General features: G+C 41.6%; 1 protein-coding gene across 1 annotated transcript in view; it reads right to left on the bottom strand.

Annotated features, from left to right (window-relative positions):
• Positions 1-62: 62 nt before the first annotated feature.
• LOC129417843 (uncharacterized) overlaps positions 63-21,744 on the bottom strand; it is an 88,102-nt gene continuing 66,420 nt past the window's right edge. The window contains exons 3-5 of the mRNA XM_055172697.2: positions 755-857; positions 339-404; positions 63-262 (exon numbers count right to left, since the gene is read on the bottom strand). Coding sequence (XP_055028672.2) covers positions 202-262; positions 339-404; positions 755-857 — 230 coding nt within the window. The 3' untranslated portion in view covers positions 63-201. The remainder of the gene's footprint in view (positions 263-338; positions 405-754; positions 858-21,744) is intronic.

Raw genomic sequence — 21,744 nt, 5'->3', positions numbered from 1 at the left:
TGGGAATCACTGGTCTAACACACATTTTTCTTTTTTATGTAAATTCACAAAAACAACACAAATGCATGCTCATATATGTTTATTTAAAATGTGGCATAAGCCAGCTCATTTGGTAGAGTTTAAACTTGTGTGTATAGTATGATAATAATGTAAAGCCATCTTTGTTCCTCAAGATGTTATACTTGGACAGTTGAGAGCCCTTTAAAAAGCCCATTTAAGTGCTAAACGCTCCTCAGGGATCAATCCAGGACCAGATCCATATCTATTTCAACACAAATATGGCATATTTAGACCCAAAGAAATCCAGTAATCCTATATATGATTCATAATCCACTTACTCCTCATCATTTGCAGAAAATGCCACGAAGTCATCAGCAAAGAACTCAGTCACTCCAAAGCCAAATCTGTAGACACAATTGTTTTGGCAGATTTATATTGACAACAGCTTATATGTGTCTCAGCATGCTATCTATCAGTTTTTCACATTGCTACTGTGTATGTTTACGTCACTCCTGAGGTTTGCTTCGGTTGGAATTCAACAGATACTGGAATTGAATGACCACCATGTATGCCGATGCTGATTAAAGGCAAACTCAGAGGGGTCTCGTATTTTTTCCAGAGCTGTATTTTGTACTCTAAAGTGGACAATAATAATGTGTAAAAATATCAACAGCCTCAATATAATCTAGTCCTTCATATAGAGAATAAATACAGGGAAATGAAAAATGGACAAAAGCATATAGTGCTATTGTACCTTGGGCAACAGATTGTTCCATAAGTGCTACACACACAGGTTTGAGTTTCGTCCTCCCACTCAGTGTTAAACGTGTGGATGTTTCCGTCCTGGTCAGAACAATCTGAATAATCAATAGCAAAGCGTTTTATAAATATTTTAATTTAAATCTCATAAATAACAAATTGTTCCACTTCATGTTAGTTGTCTTTAACTACTTTGTACTTATATAAGAAAAATGTATATAAGATTGGATATACACATACCATTCAAAAAAATTTAATTCTTCTTTTTTTGCAGGCTACAGAAGGAATTCCCATCTATTTGAACTCTTAGGGCCAGATTTACTAGGGCCAGATTTGGGGTTAAATAACAACTGCCGGGATTTACTTAAGACACGCAGTGGATAATTAGAGCTGAAAAGATGTGGTCTAGTTATTTTTGAGACTGACCTTATTGCATATGCATTTGTGTTTCCCTTCCAGATGCAAAATTTATGGGAGGAGAGTTACTAATGTTTGCCCGTGTGATGTTAATGGTTTTTGCGCCATTATTTAATGCCAAAAAAGCACGTCTTAAATCATTTTGCTCTAAAAATTTGCTGCAATTGTTGCTTATAGGATGAGGCATCAGTGATCAGAAAGCGCGTGGACAGAGGATTTTTTAAAACGTATTTTATTTGCAATGCCAGAGTAAAAAATTATAAATTAAAAAGGAGTCACTACAAGAAGTCACACAATACAAGGCATATCAAAACTTCTTGTAAACCTTCATTTTTTAGTCCTCCAGTTCTTTTCAATGTAATTTCTTCGTTAGTTGGGATTTCCCACCCCGGATTTTCCTCTGCGATGTCGGTGGTGCTGAACTCAAGTGCATCATGCGTTAGTAGATCACTTGCACCTCATCAGCTTTGCTTATTTGCAGTGATGGGAGTAACGCGTTACTGTAACTCCACTACTTTTAGCAGTAACGAGCATGTAACGAAGTATTTTTTAAATCAAGTAACGCAATTACAATTACTGAGATTTAAATTTTTTACTCGCTTTACTCTATTTTGTAAAAAATAGACAAGACATATCTGACGTCGCAGGACCGTGGTTGGCGGCGCAATGAATCATTACACTTCATCATAGCTGACAGTGCATATAGAATGAACATGAAAAATCTAAACGGGACAACATACCTTTGTTTAAAAATTGTGCGCAAGTCATAATCCATCCGGTCTCATGTTTGACATCAACTTGCATTTGTAGTCCACAAAGGTAATAAATCTGAGAAATGTTCATATATTCTTAGATGTTTACATCGGCTTCATGGAAGTGACCGCGATTGTTGTTTCCACTAAAATATTCACACTGCGCTGTACACCCGTGTTAATACTCCATAGTATGTGTGAGATCGCTTTTAGTTTTAGTTTCAGTCTCTCCGGATCCGAACAAACAATCCACTCGCTCTGTGTCCGTCCGACAAAACAATCCACATAGCCTACTCCGTTTTCGGCCTTTCAAGGCGCTCAGAATTTCGCGAAGAGAACTGTAATGAGACGGTCTAACCTTCGGAGGACCCATAATTTGCCTCACCTGCTGCACGCGCATCGCACCTGTCAGCAGGACACAGCGGAGACGTTTCTAACTTATTAAAATAAATATGAAATCAGAAAAATGATAATTTATTTTAGAAAATATGACATGTTGACACAATTGTCTCCAATTTTTTAAAGAGACACTACACAATTTTAACACATTATATATTTTTGTAAACATGCAGAATATTTGTCTAAATGGTCTAAATGATATACATAAATAAACTAAGTTTACATATTAAGATAATTTCTAACAAAAATATTCAAAGGTTGAATCTAAAGCAAAATAGGCTCCTACAGTATGTGATATATTAGAGTCTTACGTGTAAAATAGCCCATCCATATCATTTTACTGTTTGACTGTTCAGTACTGTTCATATTTACATTTAAAAAGCAGACATAAAAGTAACTTAAAAGTTACTTTTCTAAGTAACTAATTACTTTTGATATACAGTAACTGGTAGAGTAATTCAGTTACTTTTAAAAGAAGTAACTAGTAACTATAACTAATTACTAATTTTCAGTAACTTGCCCAACACTGCTTATTTGTGACACTGAACAAATTTGCACTGCTCTTAGTAGATTGTCTTGATCATTATGGAAATCTGTTGTGTCTGTGTTATTTCATTTTGCACCTTTTAGTAAATAACCTACAGATAATAGGTTTGTTTGGGATTTGGCTTGCCTCTCCTGAAATTTAGACGAGAGCAGGCAGATGCAGTGAGGGGAGGAGTTAAAAAAGAGCTTTTAAGTGGGACACATTTAAAAAAAAGATGGACGATGCAACGTTGCTTCCTTCCATTGTAAAGAATTGAAGCCAAAAATGTCAGACCATTGGGACCTTACCTAAAAACATCCGTCAATTATTTTCTGTTGTATGAAATTTAAACAGCTCACAGGAAAATTCAGCACCATTACAAAAGTTTAAGGAAATATAAACGTCAAAAGTCAATAACAAGTTGAAAAAATATAAAACGTACTATAGGTAGTGGAGTTTTTAGAATTAAGAAGTCATCAGCTGACATACCCGGGCCAATGAGCATTAATCTATGTCGTCAGCCAGTCTTTTCCCACCGTGTTTTTTGGCAATGCAGTCTGAATGCAGAATCCGACGAGCCCGCCTCGCCATCGCAAGAGTTTTTCGTCAGCGCCACATCAGAGCAGGTCGGACGTAACTCTGACACTTTTCTGACCGGCACACTGAAAAAAAATGAATCATTCAATTTACTCAACTTTCCAAGGCAAGTGGTCGCAATCAATTTGTTTGAGCTACATTTAAACAAAACTTTTTGTTTGGTTTTTCTAATTTTTTGTTTGAATGTAGTTTAAATAAATTGATTGCGACCACCCACCCCAAAAAATTCAGTAAATTGAACGATTCACTTTTTCAGTGCATGCATCTTGCAGCAGACAGCGGTGATCGATTCTGCGTATAATTTGCTCAGTTCTGCATATAATTTGGTAATCTCAAACGAGCCTGTTACCACTCCTATCTGTGCTTTTTTTAAATTGTGTTCCTGCGCTCATTTGCACATTTAGTAAATTTGGCCCTTAAGGCCTAAAAAAAAAATTTGTTTGGTTCCGGTTTCCGACCGACCCTGCCAATTTATGTGCGACCCAAATTTATTTTATGAGCTTGGGGAAGAAATAATACACATTAAACTAGATGAGGTTAAAGTTTGTGAACAAACTTTATGTTGGCTTGAGAAAGCCTAGTCTGAGAGTAATAGCTGGAGCTGCAGTTGGGGCAGTTAAGTTAGTTGGGGCAGATGGGTTAGTTGGGGCAGAAATTGGGCAGTTGGGGCAGAATGGGGCAGATGGGGCATTTAGGGTAGTTGGGGCAGAATTGGATAATTGGGGCAGACGGGGCACTTGGGGCACTTGGGGCAGATGGGGCATTTAGGGCAGTTGGGGCATTTAGAGCAGTTGGGGCATTTAGGGCAGATGGGGCATTTAGGGCAGATGGGGCATTTAGGGCAGTTGGGGCATTTAGGGCAGTTGGGGCATTTGGGGCAGAATTGGGTAGTTGGGGCAGACGGGGCATTTGGGGCAGATGGGGTATTCAGGGCAGTTGGGGCATTTAGGGCAGTTGGGGCAGATGAGGCAGTTGGGGCATTTGAGGCATTTAGGGCATTTGGGGCATTTAGGGCAGTTTGGGCAGAATGGGGCAGTTGGGGCATTTAGGGCAGATGGGGCATTTAGGGCAGTTGGGGCATTTAGGGCAGATGGGGCAGAATTGGGTAGTTGGGGCAGACGGGGCATTTGGGGCAGATGGGGTATTTAGGGCAGTTGGGGCAGAATTGGGTGTTTGGGGCAGACGGGGCAGATGGGGTAGTTGGGGCATTTGGAGCAGAATTGGGTAGTTGGGGCAGACGGGAAATTTGGGGCAGATGGGGCAGTTGGGGCATTTAGGGCAGAATGGGGCAGATGAGGCATTTGGGGCAGTAGGAGCAGATGAGGCATTTGGGGCAGATGAGGCATTTGGGGCAGAATGGGGCAGATGGGGCATTTAGGGCAGTTGGGACATTTATGTGTGTGTTTGTGTGAGTATGATTGAGTGTGTAATATTGTGTTTGTGTGTGTAAAATTGTTTGTGTGTGTAATTTTGTGGTTGTGTGTCTGTGTGTGTGTAGTTGTGTGTGGTGGTGGGTTGTGTGTGGTTGTGGGTTGTGTGTGTGTGTGTGTGTGTGTGTGTGTGTGTGTGTGTGTGTGTGAGTCTGTGTTTTTGTGACAGTATGTTATATATAATTTTGTGTTTGTAATTGTGTGTCTGTGTGTAGTTGTGTGTCTGTGTGTAGTTGTGTGTCTGTGTGTAGTTGTGTGTCTGTGTGTGGTTGTGTGTGTGTGCATGTCTGTGTTTTTGTGACAGTATGTTATATATAATTTTGTGTTTGTGTGTGTAATTGTGTGTCTGTGTGTAGTTGTGTGTCTGTGTGTAGTTGTGTGTGATTGTTTGTCTGTGTGGTTGTGTGTCTGTGTGTGTGTATGTGTGTGTGTAGTTGTGTTTGTCTGTGCTATTGAGTGAGTTTTGTGAGACAGAGATAGACTGAGAGAGGTTGAGAGATGATGTAATGTATTTGTATGAATGAAAGTTGACAGTTAGAATTTGAAAATAAACACTCAGCCTAAACATTCTATGAATGTAAGTCTATGGGACTTTTTTGGGACGTTTGATCGGACGGTTTAGGAGAACCGTAAGTCTGATCCCTTAGAAAAGATATAGCAACTCAAGTCAGATCAGACTGAAGGTCTGTGCAAAGTTTGGTGGCTGTAGCTTGAAAGCTCTAGGAGGAGTTAGAGTTAGAAATTTTAGTCTCAGAAGAAAAAGAAGAATAATAAAAAACTAGATAGGTACATTTCCTGAAGAAAATGTGAGTGGTGCTTGCCGTGGCAAAATTCTGGGGAACATATATGATTATACTCCAAGCCAAAAGTGAAACGATCCAACTCCTGTGTCTCTACGATGTTCTGATGCGGAGATATAAGGCTTTGTTTACTCTGTTGCTAGGGTACTGTATTTGGTTGCTAGGGGAAAAAATGGCATCCACTAGTGATTACCCTCCGAGTCACAAGTCAAACGGTCCAACCCCCGTGTCTCTACGATGTTCTGATGCGGAGATATAAGGCTTTTTTTATTCGGTTGCTAGGGTACTGTATTTGGTTGCTAGGGAAAAATTTGACATCCAATAGTGATTACACTCCGGGTCACGAGTCAAATGGTCCAACCCCCATTTCTCTACGATGATGAATCATGAATCATTCAATTTACTCAATTTTTTAAGGTAAGTGGTCGCAATCAATTTATTTAAGCTACATTTAAACAAAATTTTTTATTATGTTTTTCAAATTTTTTGTTTAAATGTAGCTTAAATAAATTGATTGCGACCACTTACCTTGAAAAATTGAGTAAATTGAATGATTCATTTTTTCAGTGCATGCATCTTGCAGCGATCAGCGGTGATCGATTGTGCGTATAATTTGCTCAGTTCTGCATATAATTTGGTAATCTCAAACGAGCCTGTTACCACTCCTATCTGTGCTTTTTTTAAATTGTGTTCCTGCGCTCATTTGCACATTTAGTAAATTTGGCCCTTAAGGCCTAAAAAAAAAATTTGTTTGGTTCCGGTTTCCGACCGACCCTGCCAATTTATGTGCGACCCAAATTTATTTTATGAGCTTGGGGAAGAAATAATACACATTAAACTAGATGAGGTTAAAGTTTGTGAACAAACTTTATGTTGGCTTGAGAAAGCCTAGTCTGAGAGTAATAGCTGGAGCTGCAGTTGGGGCAGTTAAGTTAGTTGGGGCAGATGGGTTAGTTGGGGCAGAAATTGGGCAGTTGGGGCAGAATGGGGCAGATGGGGCATTTAGGGTAGTTGGGGCAGAATTGGATAATTGGGGCAGACGGGGCACTTGGGGCACTTGGGGCAGATGGGGCATTTAGGGCAGTTGGGGCATTTAGAGCAGTTGGGGCATTTAGGGCAGATGGGGCATTTAGGGCAGATGGGGCATTTAGGGCAGTTGGGGCATTTAGGGCATTTGGGGCATTTGGGGCAGAATTGGGTTGTTGGGGCTGACGAGGCATTTGGTGAACATGGTGTATTTAGGGCAGATGGGGAATTTAGGGCTGTTGGGGCAGATGAGGCAGTTGGGGCATTTGAGGCATTTAGGGCATTTGGGGCATTTAGGGCAGTTTGGGCAGAATGGGGCAGTTGGGGCATTTAGGGCAGATGGGGCATTTAGGGCAGTTGGGGCATTTAGGGCAGATGGGGCAGAATTGGGTAGTTGGGGCAGACGGGGCATTTGGGGCAGATGGGGTATTTAGGGCAGTTGGGGCAGAATTGGGTGTTTGGGGCAGACGGGGCAGATGGGGTAGTTGGGGCATTTGGAGCAGAATTGGGTAGTTGGGGCAGACGGGAAATTTGGGGCAGATGGGGCAGTTGGGGCATTTAGGGCAGAATGGGGCAGATGAGGCATTTGGGGCAGTAGGAGCAGATGAGGCATTTGGGGCAGATGAGGCATTTGGGGCAGAATGGGGCAGATGGGGCATTTAGGGCAGTTGGGACATTTATGTGTGTGTTTGTGTGAGTATGATTGAGTGTGTAATATTGTGTTTGTGTGTGTAAAATTGTTTGTGTGTGTAATTTTGTGGTTGTGTGTCTGTGTGTGTGTAGTTGTGTGTGGTGGTGGGTTGTGTGTGGTTGTGGGTTGTGTGTGTGTGTGTGTGTGTGTGTGTGTGTGTGTGTGTGTGTGTGTGTGTGAGTCTCTGTTTTTGTGACAGTATGTTATATATAATTGTGTGTTTGTGTGTGTAATTGTGTGTCTGTGTGTAGTTGTGTGTCTGTGTGTAGTTGTGTGTCTGTGTGTAGTTGTGTGTCTGTGTGTGGTTGTGTGTGTGTGCATGTCTGTGTTTTTGTGACAGTATGTTATATATAATTTTGTGTTTGTGTGTGTAATTGTGTGTCTGTGTGTAGTTGTGTGTCTGTGTGTAGTTGTGTGTGATTGTTTGTCTGTGTGGTTGTGTGTCTGTGTGTGTGTATGTGTGTGTGTAGTTGTGTTTGTCTGTGCTATTGAGTGAGTTTTGTGAGACAGAGATAGACTGAGAGAGGTTGAGAGATGATGTAATGTATTTGTATGAATGAAAGTTGACAGTTAGAATTTGAAAATAAACACTCAGCCTAAACATTCTATGAATGTAAGTCTATGGGACTTTTTTGGGACGTTTGATCGGACGGTTTAGGAGAACCGTAAGTCTGATCCCTTAGAAAAGATATAGCAACTCAAGTCAGATCAGACTGAAGGTCTGTGCAAAGTTTGGTGGCTGTAGCTTGAAAGCTCTAGGAGGAGTTAGAGTTAGAAATTTTAGTCTCAGAAGAAAAAGAAGAATAATAAAAAACTAGATAGGTACATTTCCTGAAGAAAATGTGAGTGGTGCTTGCCGTGGCAAAATTCTGGGGAACATATATGATTATACTCCAAGCCAAAAGTGAAACGATCCAACTCCTGTGTCTCTACGATGTTCTGATGCGGAGATATAAGGCTTTGTTTACTCTGTTGCTAGGGTACTGTATTTGGTTGCTAGGGGAAAAAATGGCATCCACTAGTGATTACCCTCCGAGTCACAAGTCAAACGGTCCAACCCCCGTGTCTCTACGATGTTCTGATGCGGAGATATAAGGCTTTTTTTATTCGGTTGCTAGGGTACTGTATTTGGTTGCTAGGGAAAAATTTGACATCCAATAGTGATTACACTCCGGGTCACGAGTCAAATGGTCCAACCCCCATTTCTCTACGATGTTCTGATGCGGAGATATAAGGCTTTGTTTACTCTGTTGCTAGGGTACTGTATTTGGTTGCTAGGGAAAAAATTGGCATCCCATAATGATTACACTCTGAGTCATGAGTCAAACGGTCCAACCCCCGTGTCTTTATGATGTTCTGATGCCGAGATATAACCGTTTGAATGTTATGTTGCTAGGGTGCTCAAAAGTGGTTGCTAGGGGTGTGGCTTAATACCTATGTAAGGATCCTGAGAGACTGATTGGATGCCTGAGTAAAATGAGCCCACCCACTTATCTCTATGACACTGTGCTGCAAAGATATCCATCTGGGCATTTTATAATGGCAGTCTATGGGAGATGTTGCTAGGGTGCCCAAAATGGTTGCTAGGGGCGTGACTTAATAGCTTTGGGACTATCCTGATAGACTGATTGGATGTCTGAGTAAAATGAGCCCACCCCCTTGTATCTACGACATTGTAAAGCGAAGATATCCCATCTGGAAATGTTTGTATTCCCTTATATGGGCATGTTTCCTGCCCCATTATAAGTCAATGGGAAATTTTGGGTGCCTCTTACACCCCAGGGGTACAACTTACACCCCAATGTGATGTTTGTTCTTACAGAGTCTACCACCCTCTTCAAATGTAGTAACCCACATGTTTCTACAAAATCTTCAAGCGGAGTTATGACCCGTCAAAGTTCGGCGCAATGTTAAGTCAATGGGATTTTTTGGGTGGTTTTTCGCCCCCCTTTCGGAAATCCTGCACCCGATCACTTATAAAAGTCATAGCACACCATTCCTCAATAATCCGGTCGATTTGAGCCCTCTTTCATGGGACTACGGCAAACAGTGCGGGACGAGTTACGCGCCGAAATTTTGTCCAGAATATAAGAAAAATAACTAGATAGGTACATTTCCTGGAGAAAATGTGAAGTGGTGCTTGCCGTGGCAAATTTCGGGGAACAATATATGATTATACTCTAAGTCATGAGTCAAACGGTCCAACCCCCGTGTCTCTACGATGTTCTGATGCGAAGATATAAGGCTGTGTTTTTCCGGTTGCTAGGGTACTGTATTTGGTTGCTAGGGAAAAATTGCCATCCATTATTGCTTACCCTCCGAGTCACGAGTCAAACGGTCCAACCCCCGTGTCTCTATGATGTTCTGATGCGGAGATATAAGGCTTTGTTTACTCTGTTGCTAGGGTACTGTATTTGGTTGCTAGGGGAAAAAATGGCATCCACTAGTGATTACCCTCCGAGTCACGAGTCAAACGGTCCAACCCCCGTGTCTCTACGATGTTCTGATGCGGAGATATAAGGCTTTGTTTACTCTGTTGCTAGGGTATTGTATTTGGTTGCTAGGGAAAAAATTGGCATACATTAGTGATTACCCGCCGAGTCAGGAGTCAAACGGTCCAAACCCCGTGTCTCTACGATGTTCTGATGCGGAGATATAAGGCTTTGTTTACTCTGTTGCTAGGGTATTGTATTTGGTTGCTAGGGAAAAAATTGGCATCCACTAGTGATTACCCGCCGAGTCAGGAGTCAAACGGTCCAAATCCCGTGTCTCTACGATGTTCTGATGCGGAGATATAAGGCTTTGTTTACTCTGTTGCTAGGGTACTGTATTTGGTTGCCAGGGGAAAAATGGCATCCACTAGTGATTACCCTCCGAGTCACGAGTGAAACGGTCCAACCCCCGTGTCTCTACGATGTTCTGATGCGGAGATATAAGGCTTTGTTTACTCTGTTGCTAGGGTATTGTATTTGGTTGCTAGGGAAAAAATTGGCATCCACTAGTGATTACCCGCCGAGTCAAGAGTCAAACGGTCCAAACCCTGTGTCTCTACGATGTTCTGATGCGGAGATATAAGGCTTTGTTTACTCTGTTGCTAGGGTACTGTATTTGGTTGCTAGGGAAAAAATTGACATCCCATAATGATTACACTCTGAGTCACAAGTCAAACGGTCCAACCCCTGTGTCTCTACGATGTTCTGATGCGGAGATATAAGGCTTTGTTTACTCTGTTGCTAGGGTACTGTATTTGGTTGCTAGGGAAAAAATTGGCATCCCATAATGATTACACTCCGAGTCACGAGTCAAACGGTCAAACCCCAGTGTCTCTACGATGTTCTGATGTGGAGATATAAGGCTGTGTTTACTCTGTTGCTAGGGTACTGTATTTGGTTGCTAGGGAAAAAATTGGCATCCCATAATGATTACACTCCGAGTCACGAGTCAAACGGTCAAACCCCCGTGTTTCTACAATGTTCTGATGCGGAGATATAAGGCTTTGTTTACTCTGTTGCTAGGGTACTGTATTTGGTTGCTAGGGAAAAAATTGGCATCCCATAATGATTACACGCCGAGTCACTAGTCAAACGGTCCAACCCCCGTGCCTCTACGATGTTCTGATGCGGAGATATAAGGCTTTGTTTACTCTGTTGCTAGGGTACTGTATTTGGTTGCTAGGGAAAAAAATGGCATCCCATAATGATTACACTCTGAGTCACTAGTCAAACGGTCCAACCCCCGTGTCTCTATGATGTTCTGATGCAGAGATATAACTGTTTGAATTTTATGTTGCTAGGGTGCTCAAAAGTGGTTGCTAGGGGCGTGGCTTAAAAGCTTTGGGAATATCCTGATAGACTGATTGGATGTCTGAGTAAAATGAGCCCACCCCCTTGTCTCTACGACATTGTAAAGCAAAGATATCCCATCTGGAACTTTTTTATTCCCTTATATGGGCATGTTTCCTGCCCCAAATTTCGGGTGCCTCTTACACCCCAGGGGTACAACTTACACCCCACTGTGATCCATGTTCTTACAGAGTCTAGCACCCTCTTCAAATAATGTAACCCACATGTTTCTAAGGAATCCTCACTCGTACCTATGACCCGTCAAAGTTTTTGCAATGTTAAGTCTATGGGATTTCCCCCCATTGACTTTTCATTGGGGCACTTTTGGGCGCCTCTTACACCCCAGGGGTACAACTTACACCCCAATGTGATGTATGTTCTTACAGAGTCTACCACCCTCTTCAAATGTTGTAACACACATGTTTCTACAAAATCCTCGAGCGGAGCTATGACTCGTCAAAGTTGGGCGCAATGTTAAGTCAATGGGATTTTTCGGGTGGTTTTTCGCCCCCCTTTCGGAAATCCTGCACCCGATCGCTTATAAAAGTCATAGCACACCTCTCCTCAATAAGCCGGTCGATTTGAGCCCTCTTTCATGGGTCTACGACAAACCGTGCGGGACGAGTTAGGTGCCGAAAAAACGTGCAGATGTAAGAATAAAATATAACTAGATAGAAAAGTTTGTTGACAAACTTTATGTTGGCTTGACAAAGCCTGGCCTGAACGTTGAAAACGGTTTGACAGAAGTTTAGTTTAGTAGGCTATCTGGCTGTTAGTATGTTTAAGTATGAAGCTAGCCTGATTTAGCATGAAGCTAGCATGATTAGCCTGAAGCTAGCATGAAGCTAACATGATTAGCATGAAGCTAGCATCAAGTTAGCATGATTAGCATGAAGCTAGCATGATGTTAACATGAAATAGCATGAAGCTAGCATGAAGTTAGCATGATTAGCATGAAGCTAGCATGATGCTAACATGAATTAGCATGAAGTTAGCATGATGCTAACATGAATTAACATGAAGCTAGCATGATGCTAACATGAATTAGCATGATGCTAACATGAATTAGCATGAAGCTAGCATGATGCTAACATGAATAAGCATGAAGTTAGCATGATGCTAACATGAATTAGCATGAAGCTAGCATGATGCTAACATGAATTAGCATGAAGCTAACATGATGCTAACATGAAATAGCATGAAGCTAGCATGATGCTAACATGAATTAGCATGAAGCTAGCATGAAGCTAACATGATTAGCATGAAGCTAGCATCAAGTTAGCATGATTAGCATGAAGCTAGCATGATGCTAACATGAATTAGCATGAAGCTAGCATGATGCTAACATGAATTAGCATGAAGCTAGCATGATGCTAACATGAATTAGCATGAAGTTAGCATGAAGCTAGCATGATGCTAACATGAATTAGCATGAAGCTAGCATGATGCTAACATGAATTAGCATGAAGATAGCATGATGCTAACATGAATTAGCATGAAGCTAGCATGAAGCTAGCATGAAGCTAACATGATTAGCATGAAGCTAGCATCAAGTTAGCATGATTAACATGAAGCTAGCATGATGCTAACATGAATTAGCATGAAGCTAGCATGATGCTAACATGAATTAGCATGAAGCTAGCATGATGCTAACATGAATTAGCATGAAGTTAGCATGAAGCTAGCATGATGCTAACATGAATTAGCATGAAGCTAGCATGATGCTAACATGAATTAGCATGAAGCTAGCATGATGCTAACATGAATTAGCATGAAGCTAGCATGATGCTAACATGAATTAGCATGAAGCTAGCATGATGCTAACATGAATTAGCATGAAGCTAGCATGATGTTAACATGAATTAGCATTAAGCTAGCATGATGTTAACATGAATTAGCATGAAGCTAGCATGAAGCTAACATGAATTAGCATGAAGCTAGCATGATGCTAACATGAATTAACATTAAGCTAGCATGATGTTAACATGAATTAGCTTGAAGCTAGCATGATGCTAACATGAATTAGCATGAAGCTAGCATGATGCTAACATGAATTAGCATGAAGTTAGCAAGATTTATTATGAAATTAGCATAAAGCTAGCATGAATCTAGCATGAAGCTAGTATGACTTAGCTTGAAGCTAGCATGAAGCTAACATGACCAAAAGACCCAACCCCCATGTCTGTATGATGTTCGGATCCAGAGATCTAAGGCTTTGTTTATTATGTTGCTAGGGTGCTCATATTTGGTTGCTAGGGGCGTGGCTTAATAGCTCAATAAGAATCCTTAGAGACTGATTGGATGCCTGAGTAAAATGAACCCACCCCCATGTCTCTGTGACACTGTGCTGCAAAGATATCCATCTGGGCATTTTATAATGGCAGTCTATGGGAGATGTTGCTAGGGTGCCAAAAAATGGTTGCTAGGGGCGTGGCTTAATTGCTATGGGATGATCCAGAGAGACTGATTGGATGCCTGAGTAAAATGAGCCCACCCCCATGTCTCTATGACACTGTAAAGCGAAGATATTCCATCTGGAAGGTTTTTATTCCCTTATATGGGCGTGTTTCCTGCCCCGTTATAAGTCAATGGGGAATTTTGGGGGCCTCCTACACCCCAGGGGTGAAACTTACACCCCAATGTGAGGTATGTTCTCACAGTGCCTGTCAGCCTCCTTAAATATGGTAAGCCACAAGTTTCTACACATTTCTCACTCGGAGCTATGACCTGTCAAAGTTTGTCGCAATGTTAAGTAAATGGGACTTTTCGGAAGTTTGATGTCCCGTTTTAGGAATTCTGTAAGTCGGATCCCGTCAAAAAGATATAGCACACTTCTTTAGACCAGTCAGAATGTCCGTGGAAAATTTTGTGGATGTAGCTTGAAAGCTGTCGGACGAGTTAGCCGCAGAAATTTTAGTCTCAGAAGAAGAAGAAGAAGAAGAATAATAATAACTAGATAGGTACATTTCCTGAAGAAAATGTGAGTGGTGCTTGCCGTGGCAAAATTCTGGGGACCATATATGATTATACTCCAAGCCAAAAGTAAAACGGTCCAACCCCCGTGTCTCTACGATGTTCTGATGCGGAGATATAAGGCTTTGTTTACTCTGTTGCTAGGGTACTGTATTTGGTTGCTAGGGGAAAAAATGGCATCCACTAGTGATTACCCTCCGAGTCACGAGTCAAACGGTCCAACCCCCGTGTCTCTACGATGTTCTGATGCAAAGATATAAGGCTTTGTTTACTCTGTTGCTAGGGTACTGTATTTGGTTGCTAGGGGAAAAATGGCATCCACTAGTGATTACCCTCCGATTCACGAGTCAAACGGTCCAACCCCCGTGTCTCTACGATGTTCTGATGCGGAGATATAAGGCTTTGTTTACTCTGTTGCTAGGGTACTGTATTTGGTTGCTAGGGAAAAAATTGGCATCCACTAGTGATTGCCCTCCGAGTCACGAGTCAAACGGTCCAACCCCCGTGTCTCTACGATGTTCTGATGCGGAGATATAAGGCTTTGTTTACTCTGTTGCTAGGGTACTGTATTTGGTTGCTAGGGAAAAAATTGGCATCCACTACTGATTACCCTCCGAGTCACGAGTCAAACGGTCCAACCCCCGTGTCTCTACGATGTTCTGATGCGGAGATATAAGGCTTTGTTTATTCGGTTGCTAGGGTGGTCAAATTTGGTTGCTAGGGGCGTGGCTTGGGAGTGGCCAATTATGTGCCCAATTGTTACACCCCTAGTCACAAGTAAAACGGTCCAACCCCCGTGTCTCTACGATGTTCTGATGCGGAGATATAAGGCTTTGTTTACTCTGTTGCTAGGGTACTGTATTTGGTTGCTAGGGAAAAAATTGCCATCCACTAGTGATTACCCTCCAAGTCATGAGTCAAACGGTCCAACCCCCGTGTCTCTACGATGTTCTGATGCGGACATATAAGGCTTTGTTTAGTCTGTTGCTAGGGTACTGTATTTGGTTGCTAGGGAAAAAAATGGCATCCACTAGGGATTACCCTCCGAGTCACGAGTCAAACGGTCCAACCCCCGTGTCTCTACGATTTTCTGATGCGGAGATATAAGGCTTTGTTTACTCTGTTGCTAGGGTACTGTATTTGGTTGCTAGGGAAAAAATTGGCATCCCATAATGATTACACTCCGAGTCACAAGTCAAACGGTCCAACCCCCGTGTCTCTACGATGTTCTGATGCGGAGATATAAGGCTTTGTTTACTCTGTTGCTAGGGTACTGTATTTGGTTGCTAGGGAAAAAATTGGCATCCCATAATGATTATACTCCGAGTCACGAGTCAAACAGTCCAACCCCCGTGTCTCTACGATGTTCTGATGCGGAGATATAAGGCTTTGTTTACTCTGTTGCTAGGGTACTGTATTTGGTTGCTAGGGAAAAAATTGGCATCCCATAATGATTACACTCTGAGTCAAGAGTCAAACGGTCCAACCCCCGTGTCTCTACGATGTTCTGATGCGGAGATATAACTGTTTGAATTTTATGTTGCTAGGGTGCTCAAAAGTGGTTGCTAGGGGCGTGGCTTAATACCTAGGTAAGGATCCTGAGAGACTGATTGGATGTCTGAGTAAAATGAGCCCACCCCCATGTCTCTATGACACTGTGGTGCAAAGATATCCATCTGGGCATTTTATAATGGCAGTCTATGGGAGATGTTGCTAGGGTGCCCAAAATTGTTGCTAGGGGCGTGGCTTAATAGCTCTGGGATGATCCTGAGAGACTGATTGGATGCCCGAGTGAAATGAGCCCACCCACTTATCTCTACGACACTGTAAAGCAAAGATATCCCATCTGGAACTGTTTTATTCCCTTATATGGGCATGTTTCCTGCCCCATTATAAGTCAATGGGAATTTTCGGGTGCCTCTTACACCCCAGGGGTACAACTTACACCCCAATGTCATGTATGTTCTTACAGAGCCTACCACCCTCTTCAAATAATGTAACCCACATGTTTCTACAAAATCCTCGAGCGGAGCTATGACCCGTCAAAGTTCGGCGCAATGTTAAGTCAATGGGATTTTTTGGGTGATTTTTTGCCCCCCTTTCGGAAATCCTGCACCCGATCCCTTATAAAAGTCATAGCACACCTCTCCTAAATAAACCGGTCGATTTGAGCCCACTTTCATGGGACTACGGCAAACCGTGCGGGACGAGTTACGCGCCGAAATTTTGTCCAGATATAAAAATAATAATAATAATAAGTATGAGCAATAGTAATAGTGATGCCTTGCATAAATGCAAGCACCACTAACTAGATATTAAAGTTTGAAGACAAACTTTATGTTGGCTTGAAAAAGCGTAGCTTGAACGTTTAAAACGGTTTGACAGAAGTTTAGTTTAGTAGGCTATCTGGCTGTTAGAATGTTTAAGTATGAAGGTAGCATGATTAGCATGAAGTTAGCCTGATGTTAGCATGATTAGCATGAAGCTAACATGATGCTAGCATGATTAACATGAAGCTAGCATGATGCTAGCATGATTAGCATGAAGCTAGCATGATGATAGCATGATTAGCATGAAGCTAGCATGATGCTAGCATGATTAGCATGAAGCTAGCATGATGTTAGCATGATTAGCATGAAGCTAGCATGATGCTAGCATGATTAGCATGAAGCTAGCATGATGCTAGCATGATTAGCATTAAGCTAACATGATGTTAGCATGATTAGCATGAAGCTAGCATGATGCTAGCATGATTAGCATGAAGCTAACATGATGCTAGCATGATTAGCATGAAGCTAGCATGATGCTAGCATGATTAGCATGATGCTAGCATGATTAGCATTAAGCTAACATGATGTTAGCATGATTAGCATGAAGCTAGCATGATGCTAGCATGATTAGCATGAAGCTAGCATGATGCTAGCATGATTAGCATGAACCTAGCATGATGCTAGCATGATTAGCATGAAGCTAGCATGATGCTAGCATGATTAGCATGAAGCTAGCATGATGTTAACATGATTAGCATGAAGCTGGCATGATTAGCATGAAGCTAGCATGATGCTAGCATGATTAGCATGAAGCTAGCATGATGTTAGCATGATTAGCATGAAGCTAACATGATGCTAGCATGATTAGCATGAAGCTAGCATGATGCTAGCATGATTAGCATGAAGCTAGCATGATGTTAACATGATTAGCATGAAGCTGGCATGATTAGCATGAAGCTAGCATGATGCTAGCATGATTAGCATGAAGCTAGCATGATGTTAGCATGATTAGCATGAAGCTAACATGATGCTAGCATGATTAGCATGAAGCTAGCATGATGCTAGCATGATTAGCATGATGCTAGCATGATTAGCATGAAGCTAGCATGATGCTAGCATGATTAGCATAAAGCTAGCATGATGCTAGCATGATTAGCATGAAGCTAGCATGATGCTAGCATGATGCTAGCATGATTAGCATGAAGCTAGCATGATGCTAGCATGATTAGCATGAAGCTAGCATGATGCTAGCATGATTAGCATGAAGCTAGCATGATGCTAGCATGATTAGCATGAAGCTAGCATGATGTTAATATGATTAGCATGAAGCTATCATGATGTTAGCATGAAACTAGCATGATTCTAGCATGATTAGCATGAAGCTAGCATGATTCTAGCATGATTAGCATGAAGCTAGCATGATTCTAGCATGATTAGCATGAAGCTAGCATGATGTTAGCATGATTAGCATGAAGGTAGCATGAGGCTAGCATGATTAGCATGAAGTAAGCATGAGGTTAGCATGATTAGCATGAAGCTAGCATGATTTAACGTGAAGCTAGCATGATTAGCATGATGCTAACATGATTAGCATGACGCTAGCATGATGTTAACATGATTAGCATGAAGCTGGCATGATTAGCATGAAGCTAGCATGATGCTAGCATGATTAGCATGAAGCTAGCATGATGTTAGCATGATTAGCATGAAGCTAACATGATGCTAGCATGATTAGCATGAAGCTAGCATGATGCTAGCATGATTAGCATGAAGCTAGCATGATGTTAACATGATTAGCATGAAGCTGGCATGATTAGCATGAAGCTAGCATGATGCTAGCATGATTAGCATGAAGCTAGCATGATGTTAGCATGATTAGCATGAAGCTAACATGATGCTAGCATGATTAGCATGAAGCTAGCATGATGCTAGCATGATTAGCATGATGCTAGCATGATTAGCATGAAGCTAGCATGATGCTAGCATGATTAGCATAAAGCTAGCATGATGCTAGCATGATTAGCATGAAGCTAGCATGATGCTAGCATGATGCTAGCATGATTAGCATGAAGCTAGCATGATGCTAGCATGATTAGCATGAAGCTAGCATGATGCTAGCATGATTAGCATGAAGCTAGCATGATGCTAGCATGATTAGCATGAAGCTAGCATGATGTTAATATGATTAGCATGAAGCTATCATGATGTTAGCATGAAACTAGCATGATTCTAGCATGATTAGCATGAAGCTAGCATGATTCTAGCATGATTAGCATGAAGCTAGCATGATTCTAGCATGATTAGCATGAAGCTAGCATGATGTTAGCATGATTAGCATGAAGGTAGCATGAGGCTAGCATGATTAGCATGAAGTAAGCATGAGGTTAGCATGATTAGCATGAAGCTAGCATGATTTAACGTGAAGCTAGCATGATTAGCATGATGCTAACATGATTAGCATGACGCTAGCACTATTTAGCGTGCAGCTAACAAGATTTAACATGAAGTTAGCATGATTTAGCATGAAGTTAGCAAGATTTATTATGAAATTAGCATAAAGCTAGCATGAAACTAGCATGAAGCTAGTATGACTTAGCATGGAGCTAGCATGAAGCTAACATGACCCAAAGACCCAACCCCCATGTCTCTATGATGTTCAGACCAAGAGATATAAGGCTTTGTTTATTATGTTGCTAGGGTGCTCAAATTTGGTTGCTAGGGGCGTGGCTTAATGCCTCAATAAGAATCCTATTAAGACTGATTGGATGCCTGAGTAAAATGAGCCCACCCCTATGTCTCTATGACACTCTGGTGTAAAGATATCCATCTGTGCTTTTTATAATGGTAGTCTATGGGAGATGTTGCTAGGGTACCCAAAATTGTTGCTAGGGGCGTGGCTAAATAGCTTTGGGGCGATCCTAAGAGACTGATTGGATGACTGAGTAAAATGAGCCCACCCCCATGTCTCTACGACACTCTAAAGTAAAGATATTCCATCTGGGACGCGTTTATTCCCTTATATGGGCATGCGTCCTGCCCCATTATAAGTCAATGGGAAATTTTGGGGGCCTCTTACACCCCAGGGGTACAGCTTACACCCCATTGTGATGTATGTTCTTACAGAGCCTGTCAGCCACCTTAAATGTGGTAAGCCACAAGTTTCTACAAGTTTCTCACTCACAGCTATGACCCGTCAAAGTTTGTCTCAATGTTAAGTCAATGGAAATTTTGGGGTGTTCGAGACCCCCGTTTAGGAATTCGGAAGGTCCCATCAGTTAGAAAAGATATAGCACACTAAGTCAGACCAGTCTGAAGGTCTGTGGAAAATTTGGTGCATGTAGCTTGAAAGCCCTAGGACGAGTTAGTGTCAGAAATTTTGGGGGGAGAAAAAGAATAATAACTAGATATTAAAGTTTGAAGACAAACTTTATGTTGGCTTGAAAAAGCGTAGCTTGAACGTTTAAAACGGTTTGACAGAAGTTTAGTTTAGTAGGCTATCTGGCTGTTAGAATGTTTAAGTATGAAGGTAGCATGATTAGCATGAAGTTAGCCTGATGTTAGCATGAAGCTAGCATGATGATAGCATGATTAGCATGAAGCTAGCATGATGATAGCATGATTAGCATGAAGCTAGCATGATGCTAGCATGATTAGCATGAAGCTAGCATGATGCTAGCATGATTAGCATGAAGCTAGCATGATGTTAGCATGATTAGCATGAAGCTAGCATGATGCTAGCATGATTAGCATGAAGCTAGCATGATGCTAGCATGATGCTAGCATGATTAGCATGAAGCTAGCATGATGCTAACATGATTAGCATGAAGCTACCATGATGCTAGCATGATTAGCATGAAGCTAGCCATGATGCTAGCATGATTAGCATGAAGCTAGCATGATGCTAGCATGATTAGCATGAAGCTAGCATGATGCTAGCATGATTAGCATGAAGCTAGCATGATGCTAGCATGATTAGCATGAAGCTAGCATGATGCTAACATGATTAGCATGAAGCTAGCATGATGCTAGCATGATTAGCATGAAGCTAGCATGATGCTAGCATGATTAGCATGAAGCTAGCATGATGCTAGCATGATTAGCATGAAGCTAACATGATGTTAGCATGATTAACATGATGTTAGCATGATTAGCATGAAGCTAGCATGATGCTAGCATGATTAGCATGAAGCTAGCATGATGCTAGCATGATTAGCATGAAGCTAACATGATGTTAGCATGATTAGCATGAAGCTAGCATGATGTTAGCATGATTAGCATGAAGCTAGCATGATGCTAGCATGATTAGCATGAAGCTAGCATGATGCTAGCATGATTAGCATGAAGCTAGCATGAAGCTAGCATGATTAGCATGAAGCTAAGCATGATGCTAACAAGATTAGCATGAAGCTAGCATGATGCTAGCATGATTAGCATGAAGCTAGCATGATGCTAGCATGATTAGCATGAAGCTAGCATGATGCTAGCATGATTAGCATGAAGCTAGCATGATGCTAACATGATTAGCATGAAGCTAGCATGATGTAATATGATTAACATGAAGCTAGCATGATGTTAGCATGAAACTAGCATGATTCTAGCATGATTAGCATGAAGCTAGCATGATTCTAGCATGATTAGCATGAAGCTAGCATGATTCTAGCATGATTAGCATGAAGCTAGCATGATGCTAGCATGATTAGCATGAAGTAAGCATAAGGTTAGCATGATTAGCATGAAGCTAGCATGATTTAACGTGAAGCTAGCATGATTAGCATGATGCTAACATGATTAGCATGACGCTAGCACTATTTGGCGTGCATCTAACAAGATTTAACATGAAGCTAACATGATTTAGCATGAAGTTAGCAAGATTTATTATGAAATTAGCATAAAGCTAGCATGAAACTAGCATGAAGCTAGTATGACTAAGCATGGAGCTAGCATGAAGCTAACATGACCCAAAGACCCAACCCCCATGTCTCTATGATGTTCAGACCAAGAGATATAAGGCTTTGTTTATTATGTTGCTAGGGTGCTCATATTTGGTTGCTAGGGGCGTGGCTTAATACCTCAATAAGAATCCTATTAAGACTGATTGGATGCCTGAGTAAAATGAGCCCACCCCTATGTCTCTATGACACTCTGGTGTAAAGATATCCATCTGGGCTTTTTATAATGGTAGTCTATGGGAGATGTTGCTAGGGTACCCAAAATTGTTGCTAGGGGCGTGGCTTAATAGCTCTGTGGTGATCCTAAGAGACT

This window comes from Misgurnus anguillicaudatus, chromosome 7, assembly GCF_027580225.2.
Source record: "Misgurnus anguillicaudatus chromosome 7, ASM2758022v2, whole genome shotgun sequence".
Taxonomy (NCBI): domain Eukaryota; kingdom Metazoa; phylum Chordata; class Actinopteri; order Cypriniformes; family Cobitidae; genus Misgurnus; species Misgurnus anguillicaudatus.
Note: the sequence above shows the minus strand (reverse complement) of the source record. Positions and strands in the feature narration are given on the sequence as shown.